The 25,447-nt window shown below is 35.1% G+C and overlaps 1 protein-coding gene across 21 annotated transcripts in view; it reads right to left on the bottom strand.

The window, feature by feature from the left end:
• The window catches only part of LOC121428589 (voltage-dependent calcium channel type A subunit alpha-1-like), a 203,248-nt gene that overhangs the window by 103,066 nt on the left and 74,735 nt on the right, over positions 1-25,447 (bottom strand). For 17 of the 21 annotated variants that reach the window (XM_041625320.1, XM_041625326.1, XM_041625319.1 and 14 more), the window contains 8 exons: positions 22,788-23,018; positions 21,723-21,835; positions 21,055-21,164; positions 10,529-10,660; positions 5,563-5,641; positions 4,806-4,923; positions 3,626-3,815; positions 2,852-2,937 (listed from right to left, as the gene is read on the bottom strand). In XM_041625320.1, coding sequence (XP_041481254.1) covers positions 2,852-2,937; positions 3,626-3,815; positions 4,806-4,923; positions 5,563-5,641; positions 10,529-10,660; positions 21,055-21,164; positions 21,723-21,835; positions 22,788-23,018 — 1,059 coding nt within the window. Of the gene's footprint in view, positions 1-2,851; positions 2,938-3,625; positions 3,816-4,805; positions 4,924-5,562; positions 5,642-10,528; positions 10,661-12,221; positions 12,354-21,054; positions 21,165-21,722; positions 21,836-22,787; positions 23,019-25,447 lie in introns of all 21 variants that reach the window. The other 4 variants (XM_041625328.1, XM_041625333.1, XM_041625330.1 and 1 more) reach the window with 2 other exon arrangements.

Raw genomic sequence — 25,447 nt, 5'->3', positions numbered from 1 at the left:
TAAAGATTTTTGTTTCTATTTATGAGCTGAAAAGGTTGCACTCAGTTTATACTGGCAAACGCTTTGCATTTTTTTTAACAAACTGATACCAAAAGTGATGATCTCAACAACTTGACTTGTCATGGTTTCAGTTTGATTTTAGTCACCCATCCCTTTGTGAAACACTCTCCCGATGCCTACATGAAAATGAAGCAGGGGGCCGTTTCATAAAGCTGTTTGTAAGTTCAGAGTGACTTTAAGAATGACTAGTGAACCTTTCTTAAGCACTTAACCATTGCCAATGAATACCATTTACCACTACAAAGGATTACCAGTCGTTCTTAAAGTCGCTCTTAACTTTATACGAACAGCTTTATGAAACACCCACCCGGATCGATATAGTGCTACATACATGGAAATATAATTCTAGTGCAATTCCCAGCAAAATGAAAAATGTTAATCAATCTTAAAATCAATTACTATCAGTTAGTAAAGGCTTTACAATAGGTATGATACACTGTACATTTTTGTGTTATAGTCTGTGGAAATGAGAGCATGATTATAGTCACTGTTTTCTATGAATTGCATTGTTAAACTCGAGAAGGTAATTATTGCATTGGTGTGGATTTCATTCTTATTCATAACACATCGAATGAAATTCATTATATGTCATCCTGTATGAAGTATCCAACCAGTCAATTCTTTCAAACACGACAAATATATTCACAGGTATCATTGAAAATTGGAAATCTTATCAAGATGTCCATTATAAAACACAAGGCCGGCATGTTAGAAAAACAATAAGTTGTTCTATAAATAACATACTATTTTTTGAGCAGATTTCTGTTAAAATGAACATTTAAATGTGTTTGAGCATATTGCAAGAATGGGAAAAGACATCAAATCATTGGTCAGATGGTTGATTATCTTTTTGAAAACCCAAAATGATTCATATGTTCTTCCCTTTAACATAAAGGTGTCATAAAAAGGATCTATGAATGTTAAAACCAAGTATATAGGGTGCAGATTTAGCCTCAAGAGGACCCCATTTAAAGGAGCTCTATGAGTATTTTCAATTCACTCTGAAAGTTATTTAGATTTTTTCAACCCATGTTGCACGCCATTTGAAGGAGCTCTTTGAGTATTTTCAATTCACTCTGAAAGTTATTTAGATTTTTCCAACCTCTGTTGCACGTCATACCCCCCCCCAAAAAAAGGACCCTGGATATACCAGTGGAAAGGGATGAAAAGACTTGGGGCTTGAAATCTTTGACTAGTAAAGTTAGAACATCTCAGGTTTTTGTACACCAGAAATTCATGTTAGATTTCACAGTACATGACTACATGTCCCTTGGTCCTACATCTCAGCAATCCATTGTAAGGTCAATTTCCTATGATTGACAGCACAATAGCGATCTTTGCAATCAACTGTAAAAATCAATTGATCCTACAATTGGTTGCAAACTGAGGGTCAGATTCACTATTAAAAAAGCTTGATGTATTGCATGCGATATTCAAGAAATGATGAGTTAGTATTGCCAACACACACCATACATTAAATGATACATAGCTACATGTATAAAGTAGATTGCATACGACCTTCTATAACCCCAAACCACCAAATGGCCTCTATATGCTGATGGTACTTAATGATTCCACTTCAAATACTACATAAGTCATGCCGGCAACCCAAAGACAGCTACTATGTGTATGATTAGCTTCAGAGTAAATAAGCCTTTTCTTGTTTTCCATGGACTAGGTCACCATCTCACAGACGTAATGACAAGGACCTTGTTTCATGGAACAAGTAATCAGTGATTTTCACTTGACTGTCATAAGCCACTGAAATTCCTGAATTTGATTAGTTTAGAGCAAAATGGTCAGTGAAAATCACTGGCTCGTTTCATGAAATGCTTCCCTGAAATGGAATCTTGACCCAAACCCTTGGAGGAATATGAACATATCCTTCTCAACATTGGCAAAAGGGAACAAGTGACAATAAATCAGAATTGAGTTTTTACATGTGATAGAATGATTTCTTTTCCCAGGTAAAAAGTTACAAAGACAATTAATGCTGCTATGGGATATGGCATAAGCATTGTCATGCTAATGTACTTGCATCTATGTAAATCACAGACATCTTTTTGTCTTTTACAGGAAATTACATTTCTGTCACTTGCTTCTTTTTGTCAGAACAGGGCAGATTATAGCATTTAACCCTCAATTAAATAAAAAATAATGAATATATCATTAAGGGTGTTGAATAAACATATCAGTTAGGAAATGAGGAATACTTATTTAGGCTTATTTGCCAGATTACTTGGTGCCAGACTGCTCTGAGAAGACAAGATCGGAGGGCAAGCCATTGTGATTCAACAATGACCGCCCCTCAGATCTGATCAGAACGTTTGGACGCCACTAACTATGATTACTAGATATTAAAATCATTGATAATTAATTGCAAATTTAGTAAATCGTCTTTTAATTTCAATGCAGAACAAACAAATGACAAGGGAAATTAGAATTGCAATCACATATTAGGTAAGGGGGACAATTTGCTAGTTTCTCATCCAAAACAAAATAATAGTCCACATACAGTATATCTCAACAATGCACAAATTATGAGTTAAATTCATTCTGAAGTTACATAAACAAGTTCTTTCAGCTCAATCCCAATAAAATTATTGTTATTCTATATCCCATTAAGATTAATTATTCCGGGGAACTTAGGGAAATCATCAAAATGTCCAAATGTGTATTCGATGCATATCAGTGTTACCAGTGCCACAGGTTGACTTTTGACTCTTTATGAGGATCACCCGGTTGTCGACAACCCCTTTTGGAGTAGTGAGTCTATGCGGTAAGCACTTACCTTCGTCCACCATGTCTCCATTGTGATCTCCATTCATTCTCTGTGGGTCTTTCATGTCATTCAGCTGTATGTTGGTGCCATCCTCACTGATAAATAGATAAAAAATGAAATAGAATACAAAAATAGTTAACGATTTTCTGTGAAGTTGGAAAGGATCTATAATCACCTTTTCATGAAAATCAATTGGTAGGAATCAGTGTAACTTATGATCAATCTAAGTTTTGAACTGGAGTGAGTTCTTAAAAAGACTTGTCTGTTCACAGCAAGTCATGTACAATTTACATTTGCGACCTGCCACCCCCCAAATCCAACAGTAAGTCGACTAAAATGAATACTGAGCTTGAAAATTAATTTCCTAAGCTTTAAAATGATATATATGTTAAAACTGACCAACAATAACCATTACAAGTACTTGATTGAATGCAGAGGAGATTCAGTAAGAGTTTAAAAAATAAGGAGAAAACAAGGTTTGAAGTTTGGGGTTCACTCGAGCATGAGATGTGTACACCGTGCAATATCAGCTGCGACACTCCCCACCAATCAGAGACTTAACATGTATCGATTGAGCGACGCTCTTATCAAATGTATAAACTAAGCATTTTAATAAATGTCAGTCAGTAGAGCGGGGGTTTTGAAATCTGGTGACCAGGGTTCAATTCCCACTTGGTGTGCTAGTGCCCTTTGGTAAGGCATTAATCTTCGTTACAAGGTCCCTTGGAGAGGACCTTAAGCCGTTGGTCCTCTGGTTGCTTGCTTACAAGCATTCATACTTACATTGGTAGATGATCAGGGTTTGGCGATCCTCTCCTGCTGAGGTTGGGCGTCTGTGAAGCCTGGAGCTCCTGGAGCTCCCTGGCTGCGGCCTCCCTGTTCTCCTCATCTTCCTCCTGGTCAAGCTTGGTCAGCTCCTGGGCGTTGGCGAGGTTGTCAACAGCAATGGCAAGGAAGACATTCAACAGTGTGTCTGTGAAGGTGGGTCATACCTCGCTAAGGAAAACTTGTCAATAGCTTGAACAGTGGTAAAAACTGTATCTGTACCAGTGGTGGATCCAGGAGGGGGGGGGTGCACCCCATGATTTAAGAATTGCCAATCCTCAGAGAGGACCTAAGCTGTGGGTCCTCCGGTTGCTTGCTTACAAGCATTCATGCTTTCTTAGCAATCGGGTAAAAAATATTTTCATCCATTTCACAAATTTGTTTGTTTTGTAAAAATTCAAGTAAATTCATATGAAATTAGTTCCTCAAAATATAAAAGTTATGTATGAAAGGTGCAAGCCCCTAGAATATACATGTAGCTAAATCTAAATTGTCATTTGCACCCCCTTTATTTTCAAATTTACTACTTTTGCCTCCTGATTTTAAAAAATCCTGCACCAGCCATTCCTTCAACCCATTGCCTACTGGAAAGTTTATTCCCTGAAAAAAAATCCCATGGCAATCACAAAATTTGGTAATTAATGTCTTAATTTAAAATGCACAACTCTTCAACAATGTGAAATGTAAAAAAATGTGATTTTTAGATGCAAACTGTTTTGTCAAATTAATTGAAATACATGAACAAAAAAAAGTAGGGAAAATTTAATTGTACCTGTATCAACAAATTCACCAGAACAGGAATGAAATTTTGAAATCAATATGTGGTAATGCAGGTGACCATCATGGTCTAGTGGTTATGACTGTCTTTCAATCAAAGGGACATGGGTTCAGACCCAAGCCATGGCATGTTTTCCTTCAACAACAAATTTACTCAGATTGTGCTACACTCAACCCAGATGAGGTAAATGGAAACCCGGCAGGACTAATTCCTTGAATCCGATGAGCGCTAGACGGCAGCTCATGAACAAGCTAAAGCTGCATTGGGGTAATAATAATATATAATGTGCTTCCGAATAGAAAATTTCTAGATAAATGGCACAATATACATATTTATCGTAATTATCAATAAAAAGGATACAGTTGCCAAATAGCACCAGAATGACGAAGTAGATACTCGCCCACATTCCGTTAGGTACCCCGCCCTGGGACTTGATACCTTGGTACATCACTGCATTCCAATCCTCTCCTGTTAGGATCTACATAATTTAAAAAAACATAAATAAAAAAAAATCAATTCTCAAATATTCAAAGGAATATTTGATGATGGTTCATTCATTCATTTGCAGTTTTATGACCTAAATGCTTAAAATAGGTAAATGTAACATTTAATCTGTGGTGACTGGAACTGGCAAGTCCCTTAATAAAGCAAATAGTAATTGGACAAATCAGTGGTCAACAGATTAAACATCTTAATAAATGCAGGAGACAATGTGGTTTGGAACCACATTACTAATCAATGATCCAAGAATCGTGCTTGAAATTCACACTGTTTTGCTGCACATAAACTACATTTCAAAATGAATAACCAAAAACTAAATTTGCTTTTCCACTTTCAAAACATGTATATCACATTTTTTTTTATTGATTGTATGTTTTGATATGTACATGTACATGTATATGCCAGTTATTTATGTCAACTGTCATTAATGCACAATCTTGTTTTGAATTGATTTACTTGACTGTATTTGTTTTTCTTTTTGCAAAACAAAGAATGGAATGATGAAATGAATAAAATAACTGAAATGAAATGAATGAAATAAACTAAAAAGAATGAAATAAATGGAATAAATGAAATAAAATGAATGAAATTCAAATACAGTATTTCATTTTCTCACCTGAAATACTGTTATGAGAGCTATCCAGAAGGTGTCAAAATTGCTGGAAGGTTTCGCCTGCGTTGCGTCATAATTGAAGCTACATTCCAAACAAACAGAAAAGAATCATGAGCTACAATTCAAAACTTCATTAATATTTCAGATACACATACAAAATAAAGGCGTAATGCTGCATGTCACAGTTCAGTTAATATATTAGACAACTGAAAGGCATTGAGACTCACACTGAAAAAGGAAATTTCAAATATTACTGCATTTCTGCTTTATTCTTGAAGGAGCGGTAAAACTTAACTGACTCCCCCCCCTTGAACAATTGGATTTTTTAAAAGACAGGTTGTAATACTTTGTTTTGGATGGATTGATCGCATGATACCCATGTACCTTATGTTTAAACTCTCACACAGCTTTTTAGAAATTGACAACTAACTACTGTTAAAGAATATTTACAATATTAGAATTATTCATACTGCTGGAATTAATAATAAATAATTGCCTCAGAATAGAATATTTCTCAATAGACAGCGCTATATAAATACCTATTAGGATTATTAATATTGAAAAGCCTTAGGTAACATTTTGTCAGCTAAAATCTACAAAAAGCTAAAATATCAGATTTACAGGTTCTACTGCTACATGACTGTCACCTGGAGTGAAATTGATAAAAGTGGGCAATATTTTGTCACCTCTGGCATACAGGAAACTGTTTCGTTTTACAGAAACCTAATCCAAATGACATCTAGCGTAACCTTTCAACAAGAATGTACAGGTACTGTTCTGTCACGCACCCACAATGCAACAGTGAATGAGTTTTCCGTCATACTCAAACAATGCAATCTAGAACACGTATTGTCATACTTCCAAAATGAAAAGGTGAATTTTTTTTTCAGTCATAATCCAAAAATGCAATTGGGGGAGGTATTCTGTCTGATATGATACAAACAACAATGTAATTTTTAATTTGGGTACGTAATCTATCCTTGTCTTATCTTCAGCTATTTGTTAGTACGGCTAAACTACAAAGGGCAGAAATACCAACATGCCAACAGCATTTTGAGCATGTATTAGAAACTTCACTTTACGCTAGCTCTGACATTTCATTCCTAATTGTTAAAAGCCATACTACTTCTAATAGTACTCATAACATACCAATACTTAAAGCGAAAATAGGATATGGTATAATTTGGGTTTTAAAGTCACCAATAAGTATCATCAGAAAAATATCCAAGTTTATTTATTTAGTTTTTTTCATAAAAAATTATGTCAATAATTTTTTCATTTCTATTTTTTTTTAAACCCAGTAAGCCTATATAGTATATATTATATCACATGCACATACATGTAATGACTTTGTTCAGAGGAACAAGCATTTAATAGTACATGGAATAACATCCAGTAGAACATTTATAGCCTTATGAATAATTTATCCCATGGGGGGGGGGGCCCAACATCTAAATACCTGCTACCTATCCTCTGGACTATGACATATCTAGCTCTTACCTCGTAGAAATCCTATTTTACATAGCAAAAATAAAGCCTTTCAGCAATTACAACAAATATCTTTTACATCAGCAAATAAAATATCTAAAATATAGCTATTCACAAACTTTCGTAATACTAATTTTATTGCATTGATTAGTTATGCATATTTAATGGTCCTAGGCAAATTAGTTCTTTATACTGTATGTAAAATAGGTAGAATATATTAAGATCTGTATAATGCAGCACGAACAACATGATATATATACATTTTTTTACTGATATTTATCAACATTTAATAAACATTTTGAATATATAGGAGTAATTAATTTGTAAAGGCAGGGTGTTAGTTCACACATCTAGAGGGGAATGGTGCATGATGGGAAAGCAGTGCAGCCGAGTACAACGAGCAGATTAAATACAACACGTCATGCAAAATCACTGAATACATATATCAATGCAGACAAACAGAGCAATACAGAGGAAGGATACAAGTGTGTACAAAAAGACAAAGAGTATAGAGACAATTCAAAATTTAGATTGTTTCCCCCTTTTTAAAGCATATAACTTTCTACATGTATTTCTTTTCTATTGATTTTGCAGAAATTTTTCCTTGTCTTCATTTTTTTTAATTTTACTTTTTTTATCATGTGTCTGCAATCTATTATTTTGGATACTTCTTCCAAACCTTCTAGCTTCGAAAACAATGTTTATCAACTCTGCAACAGCAGTCACATTCTAGTTTTCAAACCATGCCAGATTTCATGGAAGCCTTCCCAATACCCAGGGAGAAATCAGGGAGTTGTTGCCCTCTGACCCAGAATACTTTAAAGAAAATAGAAAATATACTCTCAAATGCCCTTTCATGACAAAGAGCAAGCAAGAAGTCTTTGTCGAAATTTGATAAAGCAAAACAGCAGCTTCGTCCCGGACTCTGAACAAACAAACATATTTGCAATTTTTCTTCAGCTCCAAGGATTAGGACGAAATTGTTGTTCCTGTTCATGTATTTTCAACAAAGCCCTCTCAGCTTGTCATTTGATGGGCATTTTCAATACATTCGCTTTCTTCTTGATTTTGCTCTGCATTGCAAAAATTATCTATAACAATACTGCAGTATGGGAGAATTAAAAAAAAAATCTAACCCCTTTTGCAAACAAACTTTTCACATGTTGCTCTTATCAATGCTAGTACTCTGAGAAGTTTGTTGAAAATCTATCTAGCAGGAAAGGCATATATATATATATATATATATATATATCAGTAGAAGGCATTAATGTGCTAGACACCATTCTACAGCTAACTTTATGGTAAATATCTTAACATCTACTATAGATAGAAAATGCAACTGACATGTAGATATCGACAAGCATAATTATCAAATACCATTAGATGTGCAATATTAATTCCTGGCAGGATATCGTTGTGCACTTGATTATTAGTATTTGCATAATAATGTATAATAATCTTTAATAATATAATAATATGACACATTAAAAAAAAAATCTGATCTATATGTCCATTTAAATGTTCATATTTATATTAGTATACTGAACATATCAGATGTTTAAAATGTATAATTTGCCTCCACAAAAGATTGATAACATGTAAAATTTATCAACCCAATAATTTAAATGAAAAAAAAAATTATGAGACTTTAATAAGTTTATCCTAAATTCTTGATTTTTAATCAATATCATGAATCTTAGGATATATGGGGTGTGATTTGTATAATAACATAATTTGGTGCTATGCACACTGTACTTTTGCAATCTCTTCTCCGATGACTTATTACATAACATGGCAGGGATTGTTACATAATAGGAGAGGGGGCACAGCAAAACTACACAGGTATATGGTGAAAAGCAACTGCAGGTGTTCTGCTACTAGGGGGTTGCAAATTAGGGTAGGGTAAGGTAGGGGCAGGCTTCAAGCCAGGGCTAAAGTTGGTTTATTCCATTTGCATGTGATTTTTAATGGTGAAATAATAACCCTACACATTGTAGAGGCAACCATTCCAAAACTTGGAGGGCCTGCATTGTCGATATTCGAGACATCTACCGGTAATCCATTTTAGTTCATTTTTGAGATCCAAATTTGAAAGAAACTTCTTTTAAATAAAGTTCCATTCACCTGCTTGTTAAAGTCATGAAATTCACATCAGTGTATTTGCAAGACAGTATACATTCATATCAGGTGGTTATATCAAATATTGAATTTCAGATATTGATGTTTTGGGGACTATGAATTTTTACATAGCCAAACAATATAATTTGTTTAAAAAAATGTTATAAAGAATACCTTACAGATATTATTTTTCTAATAGATATTACTTTAGATAACTTAATAATCAAGAGCACATTGTTTTCCAACAAGATCCTTGTTCTTGTCATAAAGACTATGAAAAGTAAAAGGTTTGGTTTGAAATGTATTCAGGAAAAGATGCAAAAGGAATAAACCAGTTTTATTAACAATCCGTTCCAATTCTTATTGAAAATGGAAGGGGCATGAGTACAATCCACAAACAATTACTTATATATTCATCAGTATTCTATGGCTATAGCTAAGACAGCATTTACTTGCTTTACAAAATAACTTGCAATTTCCAAAGGGATACCTGCAAACTTTTTGAAATTGTAAACCATTTTGATCTCTCAGACTATAATTATTTACGACAAATGCATAAAACTGTAATCTAACCTTTAACACATTTTGAAGTACCTGCAAATTTATTGTACATTGATAAGAATGAACAGATGTTTTGCTAGACCACCTGAAATGGATTTTCATAGCAGTATTACATCACTGACGGAAAATGTGGGTTAACGTTTTTGATTTCATACCATCATTTTATTCTTTGTAATGAATATTAATGGGACAGTGTTTAGTACAGCACAGCTTTCGTTCAATGACAACATCAAAACATATATAACAATATATATGCAAAGGTATACATACAGACAGGTTTCTGTAGGTAATTGCTACATGACATACCATCCATTGATTGTTCACAATTTGATATAAAATATATATATGGGGTGCTACCTAGGGCTACAAGGATAATATAAAGACAATTTTGGCTACAATCTATTTTGTATAATTGTAAATGCAGGTATAAGGGAAGCAAGAACATGGTATGATTATAACTACGGGGGAGTGCAGGTCAATTGTGGGTTAGAAATATGCACATAATACACCAAAAGGAATTTGTTATGAAGCTAACCAATGTGAGAGGTTGTACCTAGGGGTGTGGGGGTGGGGGAGGGTTGGCTTGTGTCACTAGGATAGGGAATTCACTACGGGTACTATATGCTCAACATCTAGGAATTAATATGCCCACCACACTGGGGGTTCAACAAATAATGTTAGTTCAAAATGAACAGAAATTCACTCCAAAATAATATATATTTTTTTTTCAAAATCTAAAATAAAACTTTCACACTGTAACAAACTACCGAACGGATCGGGCATATATTGTCTTGAAAATTACCTTCCACCGAATAACTGCATCCCCAGGAGGGCGAAGATGAGAATGAAGAGGAAAAGTAGGAAGAGGAGACTAACAATGGAACGCATACTACTTAACAGGGATATCACTAGGTTCCGCAGGGAGGACCAGTATCTGAGATGAGGAAAACACATTGACATGCAGGAAGGGAAGGAGGAGAGATAGAAGGAGAGATAGAAGGAAGGATAGGAAAAGGAGAGAAGAGGGAAGAATTGGAGACAGATGGATGACAGAAGAGATGGGAGGAGGAGGGGCAAAGACAGACAGAGAAAACAAGTACAGGAGAAAAAGGATGGAGAAAGAAGGAAGATTATGAGAAAGAGCGGAGAGAGTGAGATAAGAAAATGGGAGATGAGGATAGAAGAAGAAAAGGAAGAATGAGATTGGGAAGAGGGAATGGCAAATGGAAGGAGGAAGACATGTGATAGGATAAGGGAAGAGTGAGAGAGAGAGAGAAAAAGAGAAAAGAAATGGAGGAAACCATTTGAAGGGGGAAATTAAATATAGGGCAAATCAATAGAGAGAGAAATAAAAAGAACAGAAGTAAAGATAAGTATATAGTAAAACAATGAAAGAGAACAAGATTGAGAAAGGGGTAAGATGGTGAGAATGGTTTCAGAAAAGGAAAGGATGTGAAACGTAAAGATAATATGGAGAAAGTAACCAAAGGGGTAAGGGAGAGAAAGGCGAAAGAGACAAGGATGGAAAAGAGAGGGGAATAAAAGGCAAAGATGGGAGTGTGAGAGACATATAAAATGGAATACAGAATGTGAAAAAAACATAAGGTGTGGGGAGATAGGATAGGAGACAAAAAAGGCATGCAAGGGAAGGGGAAAATGAAGACAGCAAAGGTGTTGATCAGGTAAGGATGGGGGGGGGGTGCAAGAGAGGAACAGTGCAACAGGTGGTATGATAACATATAACAGAAATGGAACACCAATAGGGTCCGACATAGGCCAAGGACAGACAGGTCAAGACATAGGAAACATGTAATAGAGATAGTGGAGAGAAGAATAAAAAAAAGAGAAACAAAAATACGTTCTAATTAGTGCTGGTGCAAAATAATATCATTCAATCATAGTGATGTATTCCCTGAATGGAATAATACAAGAAATCTCCCCTGCCTTGATTTAACTGTAAGGACAAAAAAAGGAAATAGGAGAGAGAGAGATAAGAACATCAAATCGAGAGTATGAATCAACATGAAGCGAAAGTGGTGATGATGTGCATGATAATAATCCCCCTTTTGTACGGGCGGATAGGGTGATCGAGGGCTCATGCATTATTGGTATCACCAGCGGATGAAAGTGGAGAGATTCTTCATGCAGTCGGCTCCTAACCGTTACTCTATCACCCCTGTGTGGAGAGAAAAGAACACTCATTAACATTTTTAGTCTTCCGATACATCGCCATGAGACGGCATCCAGACAAGACGCTACTGCATCCCAATGCTCGCCTCAAAGGCTCTCGTGAAAAAAAAAGAAGCATGCATCCTCTCCATCCCTGGACTAATCAAACTCACCCAGCATCAGCTTAGAGTCACACAAATGAACAGTTAAAGATGGCATGCAGGAGAATTGGAAGACTGGTTCTCCGTCCAGGAGTGTGGAAGGAAGTTGGTGATGATGACGAGAAGAGGAGGGGGGTTAGAGGGACCGGGAGGGGGGCTACTTACCGTCCGCCGAAGAACTCCATACCGAGCAAAGCAAAGATGACAAGGAAGAGGAATAGTAAGAATACCAGACTGACAATAGACTGAATGCTATGTACCAATGAAACCAAGAGGTAACGCAAGTTTGTCCAGTACCTGTAAGGTGGAAAGATTCAATACCAACAGGGTGTAACATGTAGGAACCAACCCCTGAGCCTTTAGCTCTTGTGGCCTTTGAGCATGAGCAGCTTAGGGTCTTAATTTCCAGGTTACTAAACATTTCTTTTATAATATTCATTCGTCCACTTTGGTACGCAACAAACTTTTTTTTTATAGCAAATACCTTTATTTGAGACATCTAAATCTAATAACTTCTCATGCTTTTGAGCACAAGATGCTTAGAATTTTGATTTCAAGACATTACATTTTGTTTTATATTTCTGTTAATGGTTATTTGATATTCATGGGCCCTTTATTTTCAACTTATTACCAACAAATAATAGGACTAATAAACATTTAGTGAAAAGCTGGAAGGTGCTTCTCACTGATTTTCTGAAAATCTTCTGTTTTTCTGAAATGGCTTCGACAATATCCATGTACTTCTTACTAGTCATAAAGATATCTCCCAAAGAAGCAACAGTCATCCTTTGCATCAGTAGACGTAGTCAAAGTACATCATATTTTGGAGTAATATTCTTTTTCTTTGAAATCTCCATATTTCCGTTGCATGGCTAATTTAGCCTAGTAATGTTCTATGTACTGATCATCAAATGTTTCACTAACTAGACCAAAATGGTTGTTGATGATTTAGACAATAGCAAGACTCAGAAGTCGGTAATGGATAACAGGACATGTTAGTTACGTTCGTTAACATACATGTTACATATTGAACAGGAACAAGGTGAGCATACAAATTTAAATACTAAAAGGGTTAGTGGGGGGAGGGGGTGGGTAGCTTACTACTATATGCTTATGCTCTTTGTAAGGAACTTAAGGGGTTTTCATGCAAGATAAATTCATATGTACAGAATATTTACAATTAAAACAAGTTTACAATTCAATATAAAAGAATCTTCCTAAGGATAGCAGGATGAATTCATTGTACAAATCAAAAAATATATAATAGGTTTCTATTTACAATTTGAATCATATTATGTATTTCAATTCAAAACATTTTAGGATGAAGTATATTTCATCAAATAAACAAATACTTCAACATTTATTTCAAAGAGGGCATACAATGTAAGATCCAAATATTATTTAATTAAACGATCTTAAAAGGGAAGTTCAAACTGGTACTGTTTGGGTTCTCATAAAAGAAGAAAAATGGCAACATATTAATGAAAGCTGCATGAGAAACCATAAAAAAATTAATAAGAGTTGTGGATTTTTATCAATTTAACTCTGAGTTAATGCATGCAGGTCCCCCATTTGTCATGGGATATCAATCAAACAAATCGTCATTCTCTCAAAAAATAGAAAATAGTTCTTATCTTTTCATTCAATTTATAATCAGACGCATTTGTGAATTCATGTTTCTATAAAAAAAAATCATATTTTCAGTCATCATGATCCATTACAAAATGGGAATTTATAGAACATACATGTATATCACATACTAGATGGGTTAGAAGTGCTTGCTCTCATAGTATATGAAATCACAAAATTGAACCTTTGAAAATTCTGTCATGGATTCTTCCCAAACCTTCAAATAAATTTTTTTCTTCAATTTTCTGCTTTTATCAAACCAAAGATACTACAAGGGGGAAATTGGACACTTTGGCGATTTTTGGAAACGCTTCATAAATGCTCATGGGGAAGGACGCCCACTAGCGTTGAGTAAGTACCGATCGCACATTGGCATGCTTTTGTGTATGAAACATATGGGGGAAAATGAGAGAGGGGACTTTGGAGAGGGCTCAAAGGTGGCGCATTTGAATTATTCCACCTTTTATTACCAACAAACCTCTTAAATATATTCATCTCAACTTTAAATTAAAAAACATTGAAGAAAAAAGCTTAAAAAGTAAAAATCATATATTCCTTCCTCCCTTCACCATTTCTCTAAATGTTTTGTACACAACCATCTCGCGATACGCAAAGGTAAAAAAAGGTACATACTCAACGCTGTAGGGCGCTCTTCCCAAGCGTTTCATTGCGCGGTCTACTTGTAACTGTCCGATCTTCCCCTTGTAGTATCTTTGATCAAACTGACTAAACATCAGGGCGAACTTCCCTTTATCTTTAGAGATTAAGGGGACCTTAGCAAATGAACATGCATCTGTGTGCAGTTTGGATGTAGGGGGAGGGGGCATGACACGGGGCATCCTGACTGTGATTTTCACTGGAGACGAGATCCCGGCAAATCAGATGCAAGGATTTGAGCTTACAGCAGTTGTTCGTAAAAATAAATGACAAATAGTTTGCCGAAACACCTCCTGGGTCTCTTTTCATAAAGTCTTGTTATAGCAACAAATGCACAATATCTATAACAAATTTCCAATCAGCCAATCGGATTGAAGGATTACAGTAGCTTTTAACTGTCATTGCAAAGTTGTTATTACAAGTTTTATGAAACCAGCCCCTGGTGTCTTGCTAATGCTAATTAGCTACCATACAAGCACATCAATTCTTTTAAAACTAGATTATGAATGAAATAGGGTATAATTTATAAAGATTATGGTTATATAAGAACTTAGGATGGACAGAGATGCGGACATGCCGCCGATCCAGCTCATCCCGTCATATGCGGAAGACGTAGCGGAATTCCAGAGGAGAGGTTATATTGCACAGTAATGATTTCTTGATTTGCACGAGTTAATTGAATTAGGAGAGTGAAGGTAAATTGCAGATGTTTTGGTTAATGAGGAAACAAGTGGCATCATTCCACCAACTTCTCAAGGCAGAAGCACCACTTCTTAAGAGGCATAGTCTCCATCTTTCAGACCTTTACAGATCTCTTTGTTTTTACGTCATTGACAATAATACAAGTTTAATATGGAAGAAGTAAATGTGAAACTGTTGTGATATTCACATAAAATTGAATAATTATCTTGCTTTGCTCCTTAAAAGAACCCCCTCCCCCTGTAAACTGCATGTAGACGTATGGATAGCCATAAAGTTTTGTTAGATATTTATTGTAAAATTTTTGGACACTTGTTTTGCATATATACCACCAAAATAATGGGAAAGAAACAAAGTGTCAGGGGCTTAGCATGGAAATCTATGAGAATGCCAGAATGTTATGTGGCATTGGTCAAATTTTGGCAAAGATGGTCTGAAATCTTAATATAGGGTGTGGAAGCGGAGACTAGGTCCTGTCTGGTGCTGTTAATCACATTAGCAATAGTAGTCATAATGTGTTATAATAGGTCCCATGCTAGCGGTGTGTTCGTGTATGCAAAAGGAGTGACAGGCACTTGCTGTAGGAGTAATTAAAACGTGGGGATGGGTGCTGGTAAATACATCACATACACAGTGCACAACAAGGTCGCCTTGTCTACCATCTGACAGTATATCGACCAATGTCATGTTCACACAAACAAACAAACAAATTATCTCACACTCTTTTCAATGGCTATAGCCGGTGACCAGTCCACACTGAAAACCCAAAGCGCTTCAAAACGCTTTCTTCAAGGGCGTACCATCCAATGTCACGTGTTCACACAAACAAACCAACGATTTAACTTGCACTGTTCATTGGCTTTAGCCGCTGACAAGTTTACGCTGACAAACCATTAGTGTATCAAACACCCTTTCCGCGAGGGCTTCCCAGACAAAGTCATGTGTTCACACAAACAAATAACAGCGATTTTACTCAGGGTCTGCTGATAGGGAAAAACAATCAATTCATACACGTCACATATGCTGAGATGTAGCTCAAGATAAATGTAAAAGCCATCCATCATAGTACATTTACGTTTCTTGTATGAAAGCGGATGTTTTGTATCTCTGGAAAAGAAAGATTTACATGTACATGAAAAACACAAAAAGAAGAGGATAAGCTATATGTATCCAGTAAAAGAATTTTTACTTAGGACAAATATATCCTTCTTGCATAAAAAAAAAATGTTTCTAAATTGCTAACTCCTCAAATTACTCAACTATTTCATTAATAATTTCATGATTATCATATTTTTTTCCTGTTTTACTTTCAACTTTGTGAGGATTTTTAGTCAATGTTGAAAGCCTTGAATAATCATTAAAAATATATCTTAATCAAAGATACATTATATTGGTGTTTCTCCATCACATTTGATGGAATTAATCAATTTTCAATTTCAGGCAACATTAGTCACATATTTCAGTTTGTCCTTCATTAAAAATCAAGCAGTGTTACACTTCTCGAAGAATTTATAATGATTGCATGTGACTCATACATAGCAATTAACAGTTGAACATTACAAGTACATACCTTTCGGGAGACAGAACAAGGACATTCATAATGAGTTATACGTTAATATCTTATATACTCGTAAATGACTGACTCAAATTATGACCTTTTCATCTGCAATGAATCTTTTAGCAAAGGTAAAATAATTCATGCAAGACAACTGAGTAGTATGGCATTGAGTCATTTCTACAAATTTGTAGGCTCTCACAATATTTCACCCTTATATACTAAAAAGCCCATTGACAACTTGAATCGCAACATTTCCACAGGTTTTTTTTAAAAAAGGGGAAGCTTGCTTACAGAAATCTTCAATTCAATGGTTGAATGTATCATGAATGTCCATAGCAAATACATTTATTTCAATGTAGGATAAAAGAGCACTTGATTATTATGCCTTGCTGAAGGGGATACGTGCCGTGGCCGGGAATTGAACCTTGAACCTCTTGTGTCTAGTCAGGCAACGTAAACCACTGGACCACGGCACATGTAAGGAAAAAAAATCGCACAGGTTATCACCCTCATCCTCACACACTCACACACACCCACACACTCATCACAACAAGTGTTATACATGCTGATGCATGCTAAACCTCTCACACGCAAGGTGTCGAATTTCGTACCTGTAGAAAAAAAGAGAGATATTAATACCAAGTTTGGTAAACGGATAACACCACACCGACTATAAACTGACGTTAGAGCATGAACATGAATTATCCAGTAGAAATACTGGCAACAGGTGTCTCGCTGTCATGGCGAATGTGAAAGCTGTATAACAGAAAGGATGTTAGAAATAGTTATCATAGAAGAAATATATGTCAATAACACAATTATCAGCAAAACCACCTGCTCTTGATATATTACATAGAATGCACTCGCAAATTACAACATTCAATTTCTAGTTTTAACGATTATTGATAGAATTGTATTTCAATTGACTGAATGGTTTAAAGAGATTGGGGTTGGGCAGGTGTGGCATTCAATATAACCTCATGATAACGCTACGACTGAATTCCTACGAATCAATAAAAATACCATGAAATGCATATTGCATTATGCATTCTAATAAACTATCATCCCTAAGCAACTGATTAAAAGGATTGAAAACATGGACAACATTCCAGTTGGCAAGGTATTGATATAGATCTCCAATATTCATTGGTAATATTTGATCATTCTAACTCCATTTATAAACAACCCTGGACAGAGAATTTCAGGGCACTTTATTATTCTTCACAGCATGTTCCAGGAACTTTTATTAAAAAGAGAATTTCTCTAATACAAGAGCAGCATAGCATATTACTTGCAAAAGTGGAGTTGTAATTAAGGTTGATTATGATCCACAACATCCGGAGTTAAAGCATAGCGACCAAGGCCCCGTCTTACAAAGAGTTGCAATAGATTTGCATCAACTGATATATGAACTAGCAATTGATCTACATATATACACATCCTGACGCATAAGCATAGAAAACCCGAGCTCTGTCTTACAAAGATCCATACTAGATTAATATTATCAATCTAAACTATTGACTGATCTACTCTTTTGTAGTGAAAAGATAGGAATTTGAGATCAATCTCATTTTCATTTTGATTTGGATCTATCGCATATCTTTGTAAGACAGGGCCCTGGGAAGACAACCATTAACTCTGGGACAGAAGAGACCTTGCAATTAATCTGCAAGGATGTGACAATGAAAGAGTCAAAGGGTTAACCTCGGAACTCCTTGCCGTCTTTACCAACTTAGACACCTCTGATGGGGGCTTCATTTCCTCCCACTGGGGGTCAAAGAGTAGCGGAACTTGATCATTTCTAGAAAACAAAGCGCCCTCGGACCGCAAGGCCGAGTGCGAGTGTATAGCCCCGTGGTGGATTCCGACATTATCATAATGAATTAGGGAGAGTGGTGTTCGGTGTAGCATGCACTCCCATGGAGCTCTTTGGGGGCAACTGTGCTGGAGCGTTCATCCATTTTGCATGGGAAGAGAGCGAGGAAGAGGAGAAAACAAGCGGAAATGTTCGGCCAGGCATATCTCATCAAACATTGACGGAGTGGGGGAGGGAGAGGAAAAGAGTGCGCCCTTATTCATCCTACTGGTAATATAGTCTCCAGCAACAGTCTGCAACTGCATCACTATACAAGGCTCTATACCTTGTGGCATCTTTCATTATGTCTTTACAATCAATTGATTATATGGTAATTAATTGAGAGTACCATAATTTTTCACCCTACATATCCATTAATTTAATTAGCATGCCATGGTTTAATAGTCAAACTACATTTTTCTCCTGTACTTGTTCTCAAGATATCATTTCAGTATTACACAATTGTACAATGAATATATTGAAATCAAAATTTTATATTTTTTAAAATTTGATATGGGTGTACTAGTTAGTTTACAAGAATTTTGTGAAGAAAAGGTGATTCATGATTTATTGTTTTTGTATGATTTTGTTTATTTGCGGGTGAAAGCAAGTGGTTTCTTGAAGTGAATAAGTGATAACACATGATGCTTAAGCAGGTCCATAAAGTATATGTAGAGAAAAAAAATCAAACAAATCTTCATCTTTTTCTTTTTGAGTTCTACCCAGCAGATAAATCTCTTTACAGACTGTATGTCAAGAAATAAAATGATAGTACTCTGAGAAGAATAAGAATGTTGATATACTGTGAAGGGAGGATGTAAAAAGAAAGGAAAATACTTCATTCAGAGAGCAAAATGAAAGGAGCAAGAGTCATCAGACAAAAGGAGAGCCTCTTTCCCAAATCAAGTTATGGAACACTCTCTTTCACTGGGTGACAGTGAAACCCTCTCTTGAGCCTCTTCCTTCGCTACAGCTTTATACCCAATATCCATTCTTCCCTGAAATTAATCAGATTATCTAGATTGAAAGGTATCAACCAATATATTACCAAGGAACAACCACGGCGAGGGGAAACCCAATATATAAACTTCTATACTCCCTTTTCTTTGATCCAACAAGTCAACCAAACAAATAAACACGAAAGAAGGGGAAAGTTACTCCAAAGAGTGCACTTTTAAGAGATCGGGGATCAAAGGATATAAACATGTTCATTCCTGGAGTAATGAATTATATTTTATTCACCGAGGCAGTTTCCAGGAACTACTCAACACAAGCAGGAGACTAGGAAAATTTGAGAATGGTCTGAAACTCTAGTTCAGCATGAGACAAACTACAAACAGCTATAAACTATATTATGCAAAAGCTCCATAAACCAAATTTACATCAACACAATATCTTTGCGATGGCTTGAAGATGTAGAGTCAACACCAAGAGGATTAGGAGATGGGTATTTCTCAAGGATGATAATATGTGAAAGGTGTCAGTAAGATATGGAGTATGAGCTTTATTTTACAGGTGAATGAGTATTACCAATTAATGATCATTGAGGGTTGTTCACATATGATAGCATGAAAACTGCAATACGTGAACATGCCATCCAGAAAAAAAAATATCCACATAGTAACAAACCCTATAACAAACTGGGTTTTTTTACGGTACAGGGTAGACTTCTCGCAATTTGAATAAATCCAAAGTTTGGAAAAGTGCTGATGCTGTATTTTTAAAAATTTAACCTGAATACTTCTAAATTGAAGATTACAATGCCAATTAATAATGTTGTCCATGTTTTCGATTCATTGCTAAATGATTGTGCCACATTTATGAAAAACACTGAGTTTGAAAACTTGGAAAGGTAGGAAACATCAATAAAAATTAGCGTAAAACAAGAAAAAAGGGTAAATCAAATTAGAATATACAGAACATCCCCTAATTACAATCAATGAGGAATGAAAACACACTCTCCCCACTATTTTGACAGTGATACATACATGTAATTTCTTTGCTCTGTCAAACACTGAATTGAAATAATTAGGCAATGAAAGTAACCATAATATTATCTAGCATAGCAACAAGGCTCAACAGGGCAATTCCATAAAATGATAAGCCTTTTTGTACATCTGACCCCATTTTTCTCAAGTCTTACTTCACTTTATAAACTGACCAAGTCATGGTACTTTGAGAAAATTAAGTACTGTCAAAAGAACAACAAATCAGTGACAGAAAGGTTCGTGAAGGTCCCACAAAGGGGGTCGGACCCACATATTTTATGGAATTGCCCAACAGAAAATCAATCTCAATGCATCCTTGGAAGTTACTACTGATTACAATTTTTTATCAGTGGTAAGTTTAATGCAACAAGGCCCAGGGGGCTGTTTCATAAAGCTGTTCGTAAGTTAAGAGCGACTTTAAGAACTGGTGATCCTTTCTAGTGGTAAATGGTATATTGAATTGGTGATGGTTTAGCGCATAAGAAGGGTTCAGCAGTCATTCTTAAAGTCGCTCTTAACTTACGAACAGCTTTATAAAACGGCCCCCAGATCATTTAGCTGGCCACTGCTCAGATCAACTAAGAAGCTCACATGACTGATCACATGACTAACCTTGTTACTTTGAATATCCTAAGGAGTCGCAGGGCTCGAAGTACACTAAGGCCAAAAGACTCGTCTTTATATTTTGTCCAGATGACCTCAAACATGCTCGCGCATATAACCTGTACACAAAGGGAAATGAAAATTAATGTTTTTTACACATTCAAGACAAAAAAAATCATTAAAAAGTTTTGAAATATTTTATAGGCTTGCATTCTTAAGATTGAAAAAAAAATGCAATGTTGCTTTTATGGCTTTATTTTTATTTTTAAATTAACGTATCAAAAGTAAATAGAGATTGATAGAGAATGTCATTTTGCATGAGTTCATATTGATTCTGAGTGATTTTCATTTAAAATTTTGTTTAAGATTGAGTCAAAAGTGCATAGTATATGTACATCTCGAAGCTACCGATTCTGGTGCTCACAGCCTTTTGAAGAATTACTTAATGATAGTACATTATTACCACACCTGGATTGAGTGCAGCAAAAATCTTGCTGACGGAAATTATGCCATGGCCCTGATTTGAACCCATGACCCTCTGTTTTGAATCCAGAGACTAATCCACTGGGCCACAAGGCTCCACAAATTAGGGCACAAACATAAAAACATGAAAATCTGAGCTGAAGTTTGTTTGAGCTATGTCTGACATATCAATTAAAGGGGAGTTTAATACTTACAAGGCAGTCAAATTTGTTGAAAGCTGATTGGAAGTAGACCCCAGGCCCGAGGCCATACATTTTTATGACCATTTCCATTATGAAGATACAAAGGAACACTATTTCTGCATAGTCTGAAGAAAAAAGAATAAATATCACTATCAGAGTGCATGAATATTTGATATTAAGCTGAAGATTTCATACAGGAACATGAATAAACAATGAGAGAATTGGAGTTTCAAGCAGCAAATGATGCATAACTTTCAAATGAGTTTACTTCAAGGTTCAAGAGTTCAGTAAATTCTATGTATTATGCCAGTTCAAACCAGTTAACAATTATTTTATCTCAAATATTGCAGTTACAAAACAAGATAGAACAAGAATGAATAAAAATTGGATATTGAAGTATCAAGACAAATAGGTAGATAAATAAATGAATAAATGAATAAAATATTTTTTATAAAATGAAACAATCAGAAATTCAATAATCGGCTTATCGTGAAATAAAACGATAATTGCAATGATATTTTCTTAAGGCAAACAAATATTGCAGGTTGTAAACTGATTGTTTGCTAAGGACAACCAGTAGACAAATGACTTCATATCTCATTAAGATAGCAATTAAACAAATTTTCATTTTGAATTTGATTTTCATTGATCTTGGCCAGTCATGAAAATAATTATTTTATTAAAGTTTCAGACATACTTTTACAATACACTTTACAGCAGTATCAAACAAAACATGAAAAGTTTGCAGTGGGCGCACCTTAGGTCTCATGATCAATTGCACAATTAAAAAAAAAGTAACCAGATTAAATTATGTTTATTAGGCACAATTCTAAATGAAGAATTATCATAATAATGACTATAATTGACAAGTAAAAACAATAAAAACTAACTTTATTCTGCCATAGTACTTTATTCACATTACTAATGTCATAAGGGATAAAAGGTTTGTTTTTCATTTCATTTTGCTTATTTTCAATCCTTATTAAAAACACACATAACAAACAAATCCTAGTAGAAGACAAGTTTCTACACTGCAACATTTTAGGAACGAAGGAAGACTGTAAGATGTATACTCACATAAGAATTGTTCTAGCCAATGGGGTTGGTTGTAGTGTTCTATAGCAACACAGATGGTGTTGAGGAATACAAGGACTATAACAAGCCAATAGAAAGCCTGCGTCTTCACAGCGTGACGAATGGCGAAGCGTAACCTCTTCTCCGCCCGTCTGATCCGTACGAACTTCTTCTTCCGCTTCTTTTTCTTTTTTTCTTTGGTAGGAGAGTTAGAGTTAGGGTCTATGTCATTATCTAAGTTCAAAAGCATTCAGCATGCATAGCATTCGACCAATAAATATTCAATAGTGTGGAATTAATTTAAAGGGACAATTATTGGAGAATACCCAGTCATATATAAATGGCATCACCACAAGAAAGGAGTAGCATCGTAATGCATACCGAATTTCATGGAAGCACGATATATATTTTCACAGCAACTCAATCAAGAATAATTTTTTTTTAGACAACATAAAGAGCAGTTAATGATTTCAGATGTAAATATTGACAAAAATAATTAAAACGTCATTTTCCAGGTTTTAAATTTGTAATATATAAAGAAAGTAGATATCCATTAGATAATATAATCAAACACATGTTTTACAAGATTGAACAACTCATGGGTACAATAAAAAACTATCAAATTTTAAATATATTTAAAAGTTAGTTCGATATATGATTAATGTTTTAAAAGTCGTAAAATAAGATGAAACCATTAGTATGTTAGTTAGAAATGTTATTGCAAACAGTGTCAGATAGGGATGTGAGAACAAAAGTAGCATACAGAGAACGGGAGAGAAGTGAAAAATGAAATGATTATCAATAGTGTTTCAAAATATGTGAAGTTATGGAAAGCTGTAGAAGGCAAGTGTTGACTGCACTGATTAATATAAAAAAAAATAAAGTGCAAAAATATACATAAAGAAACGATAGGCACATGATCATACTTTGGAGATTGATTCCAAGCTTTGCTCTAAGTATATATATGTAATGCACCTTAACTGAGAATGAGCCACGTTCTGCAGAAGAACCTCCCTTAGACTCTTTTACCTTCTAATCTTCCCATTTCAACGTGACAAAACAACAGGGAATGCAGCAAAGTGGGATTCCACTGTAATGTGCAGAACAAGCTTTTCTTAAGGCACCTTGATCAATAAATTTGTATAAAAAGTATGTTGCTTTGAGACTTCAAATTTCCTGCTGTTCTTCTACTCCAAGCACAACTGGCAACACAAAGGGCATAAAATGAAGGCTCCCCTATCCTATAAATGACTTTAGAAGATAGACCACATTAATGCCCCCACAAAGAAGCTGCATAATATTGCCATCCTAATACCTTTGCTACATGATAATCAACATCTTCCTTAGTTATTCATTCAATTTCATTTGACTAATAGCATACAAAACAATTACAAAAAATAAACCAGAAATTAGAAATATGAGAATAGAATAAAATAAATATAGAATAGAATAATTTGATTAATATAACCTTGGGGTGTTAATATGTTATTTCCGCATAATGCTAAATTGCAAAAGCCTTCTAATTGTTACTTTGAAGTTAAAACACATGGCAGGCATATAAAGTTCAAAACAGTGTTTAAAACAGTATCCTATATGATTATTCAATCAAATAAATTTCAAAATGGATAAGTGGAATAATTGAATCATCAAATGTAAATGAACTGTGCAATAGCAAATTACCTTTCTCTCGGTACAGAAATATTAATATGAATTTATTGTATCAACTTTTGCACCTGTAGAAAAACTCTAAACGAAGAAAATCTTAAATTTACAGCAGAATATGCTTGGGCCAAGCTGTTATACGCAACACACTACACTCTGATAAAGCCTGGCAGAAACATCTAATTAGTCAGCCAAAGTGAAAAGACCTTTTTCAGTTCTTGATATTGAAATTGAATCAGTACTCTCCTGGATTAAATTTGTGATAAGTTTCATTGAAATTCTATTCAAAAAGGGAAAAACAAACTTCATTATTTCATGAGAAAAATGAATAATTCAGACCTGTGACGACGATTGTTCAGCCTGTTTTCTGATTCCCTATCCTTGGACACCCCACCCACCTAGACCTTGCTTTGCCAAAAGCAGGCAGGATTATATCTGGACAATGTTACCTATTGAATAGGGTATGAAAGGATGTTGCTATGTGCTGGGCAGCACTAAAAGCTTCATGTTTAATTCATGAAAGTGTTTGGTGGTTTCGTATTAAGAGGAGAGTTTTATTCTCGGACACAATAACACATCGCCGCTATGAGGTTCTGTGCTTTTGATGACAATGCGCTGAGATTCAAATTGTCATGTACGCAAACCTTTGTACATCCAGGTCAGAATCTTGCCTCCTATTTTATAAAGACTAGGCTCATATCTCCTATATACACACTGTACTTAAAAAAAATAAAGCCAGGGTCTGAATGGGCATTGCAGATGTAGGGCCTGACTGAAGCTTGCGAAATTATAGTAAATTTATATTGGGGTCCAATAGACAGGTAGCAGCTCAAAAAAGGCATCAAGAATCAATCCAACAAACAGCACAGACCGTGACTAGGCAAGATATCCAAGAGTGACTCATATTTTAGTAACATCTATAATAGCATCTACAAAATAAAAAAATCTATATATTTTTATAATTCTAGAGAAAGCCAGAGTTTCCCATACAAGCAGCTTTG

Source organism: Lytechinus variegatus, chromosome 15, assembly GCF_018143015.1.
Source record: "Lytechinus variegatus isolate NC3 chromosome 15, Lvar_3.0, whole genome shotgun sequence".
NCBI classification, from domain to species: Eukaryota; Metazoa; Echinodermata; class Echinoidea; order Temnopleuroida; family Toxopneustidae; genus Lytechinus; species Lytechinus variegatus.
The sequence above is the reverse complement of the archived record's forward strand: the minus strand, read 5'-3'. Positions and strand labels throughout refer to the sequence as shown.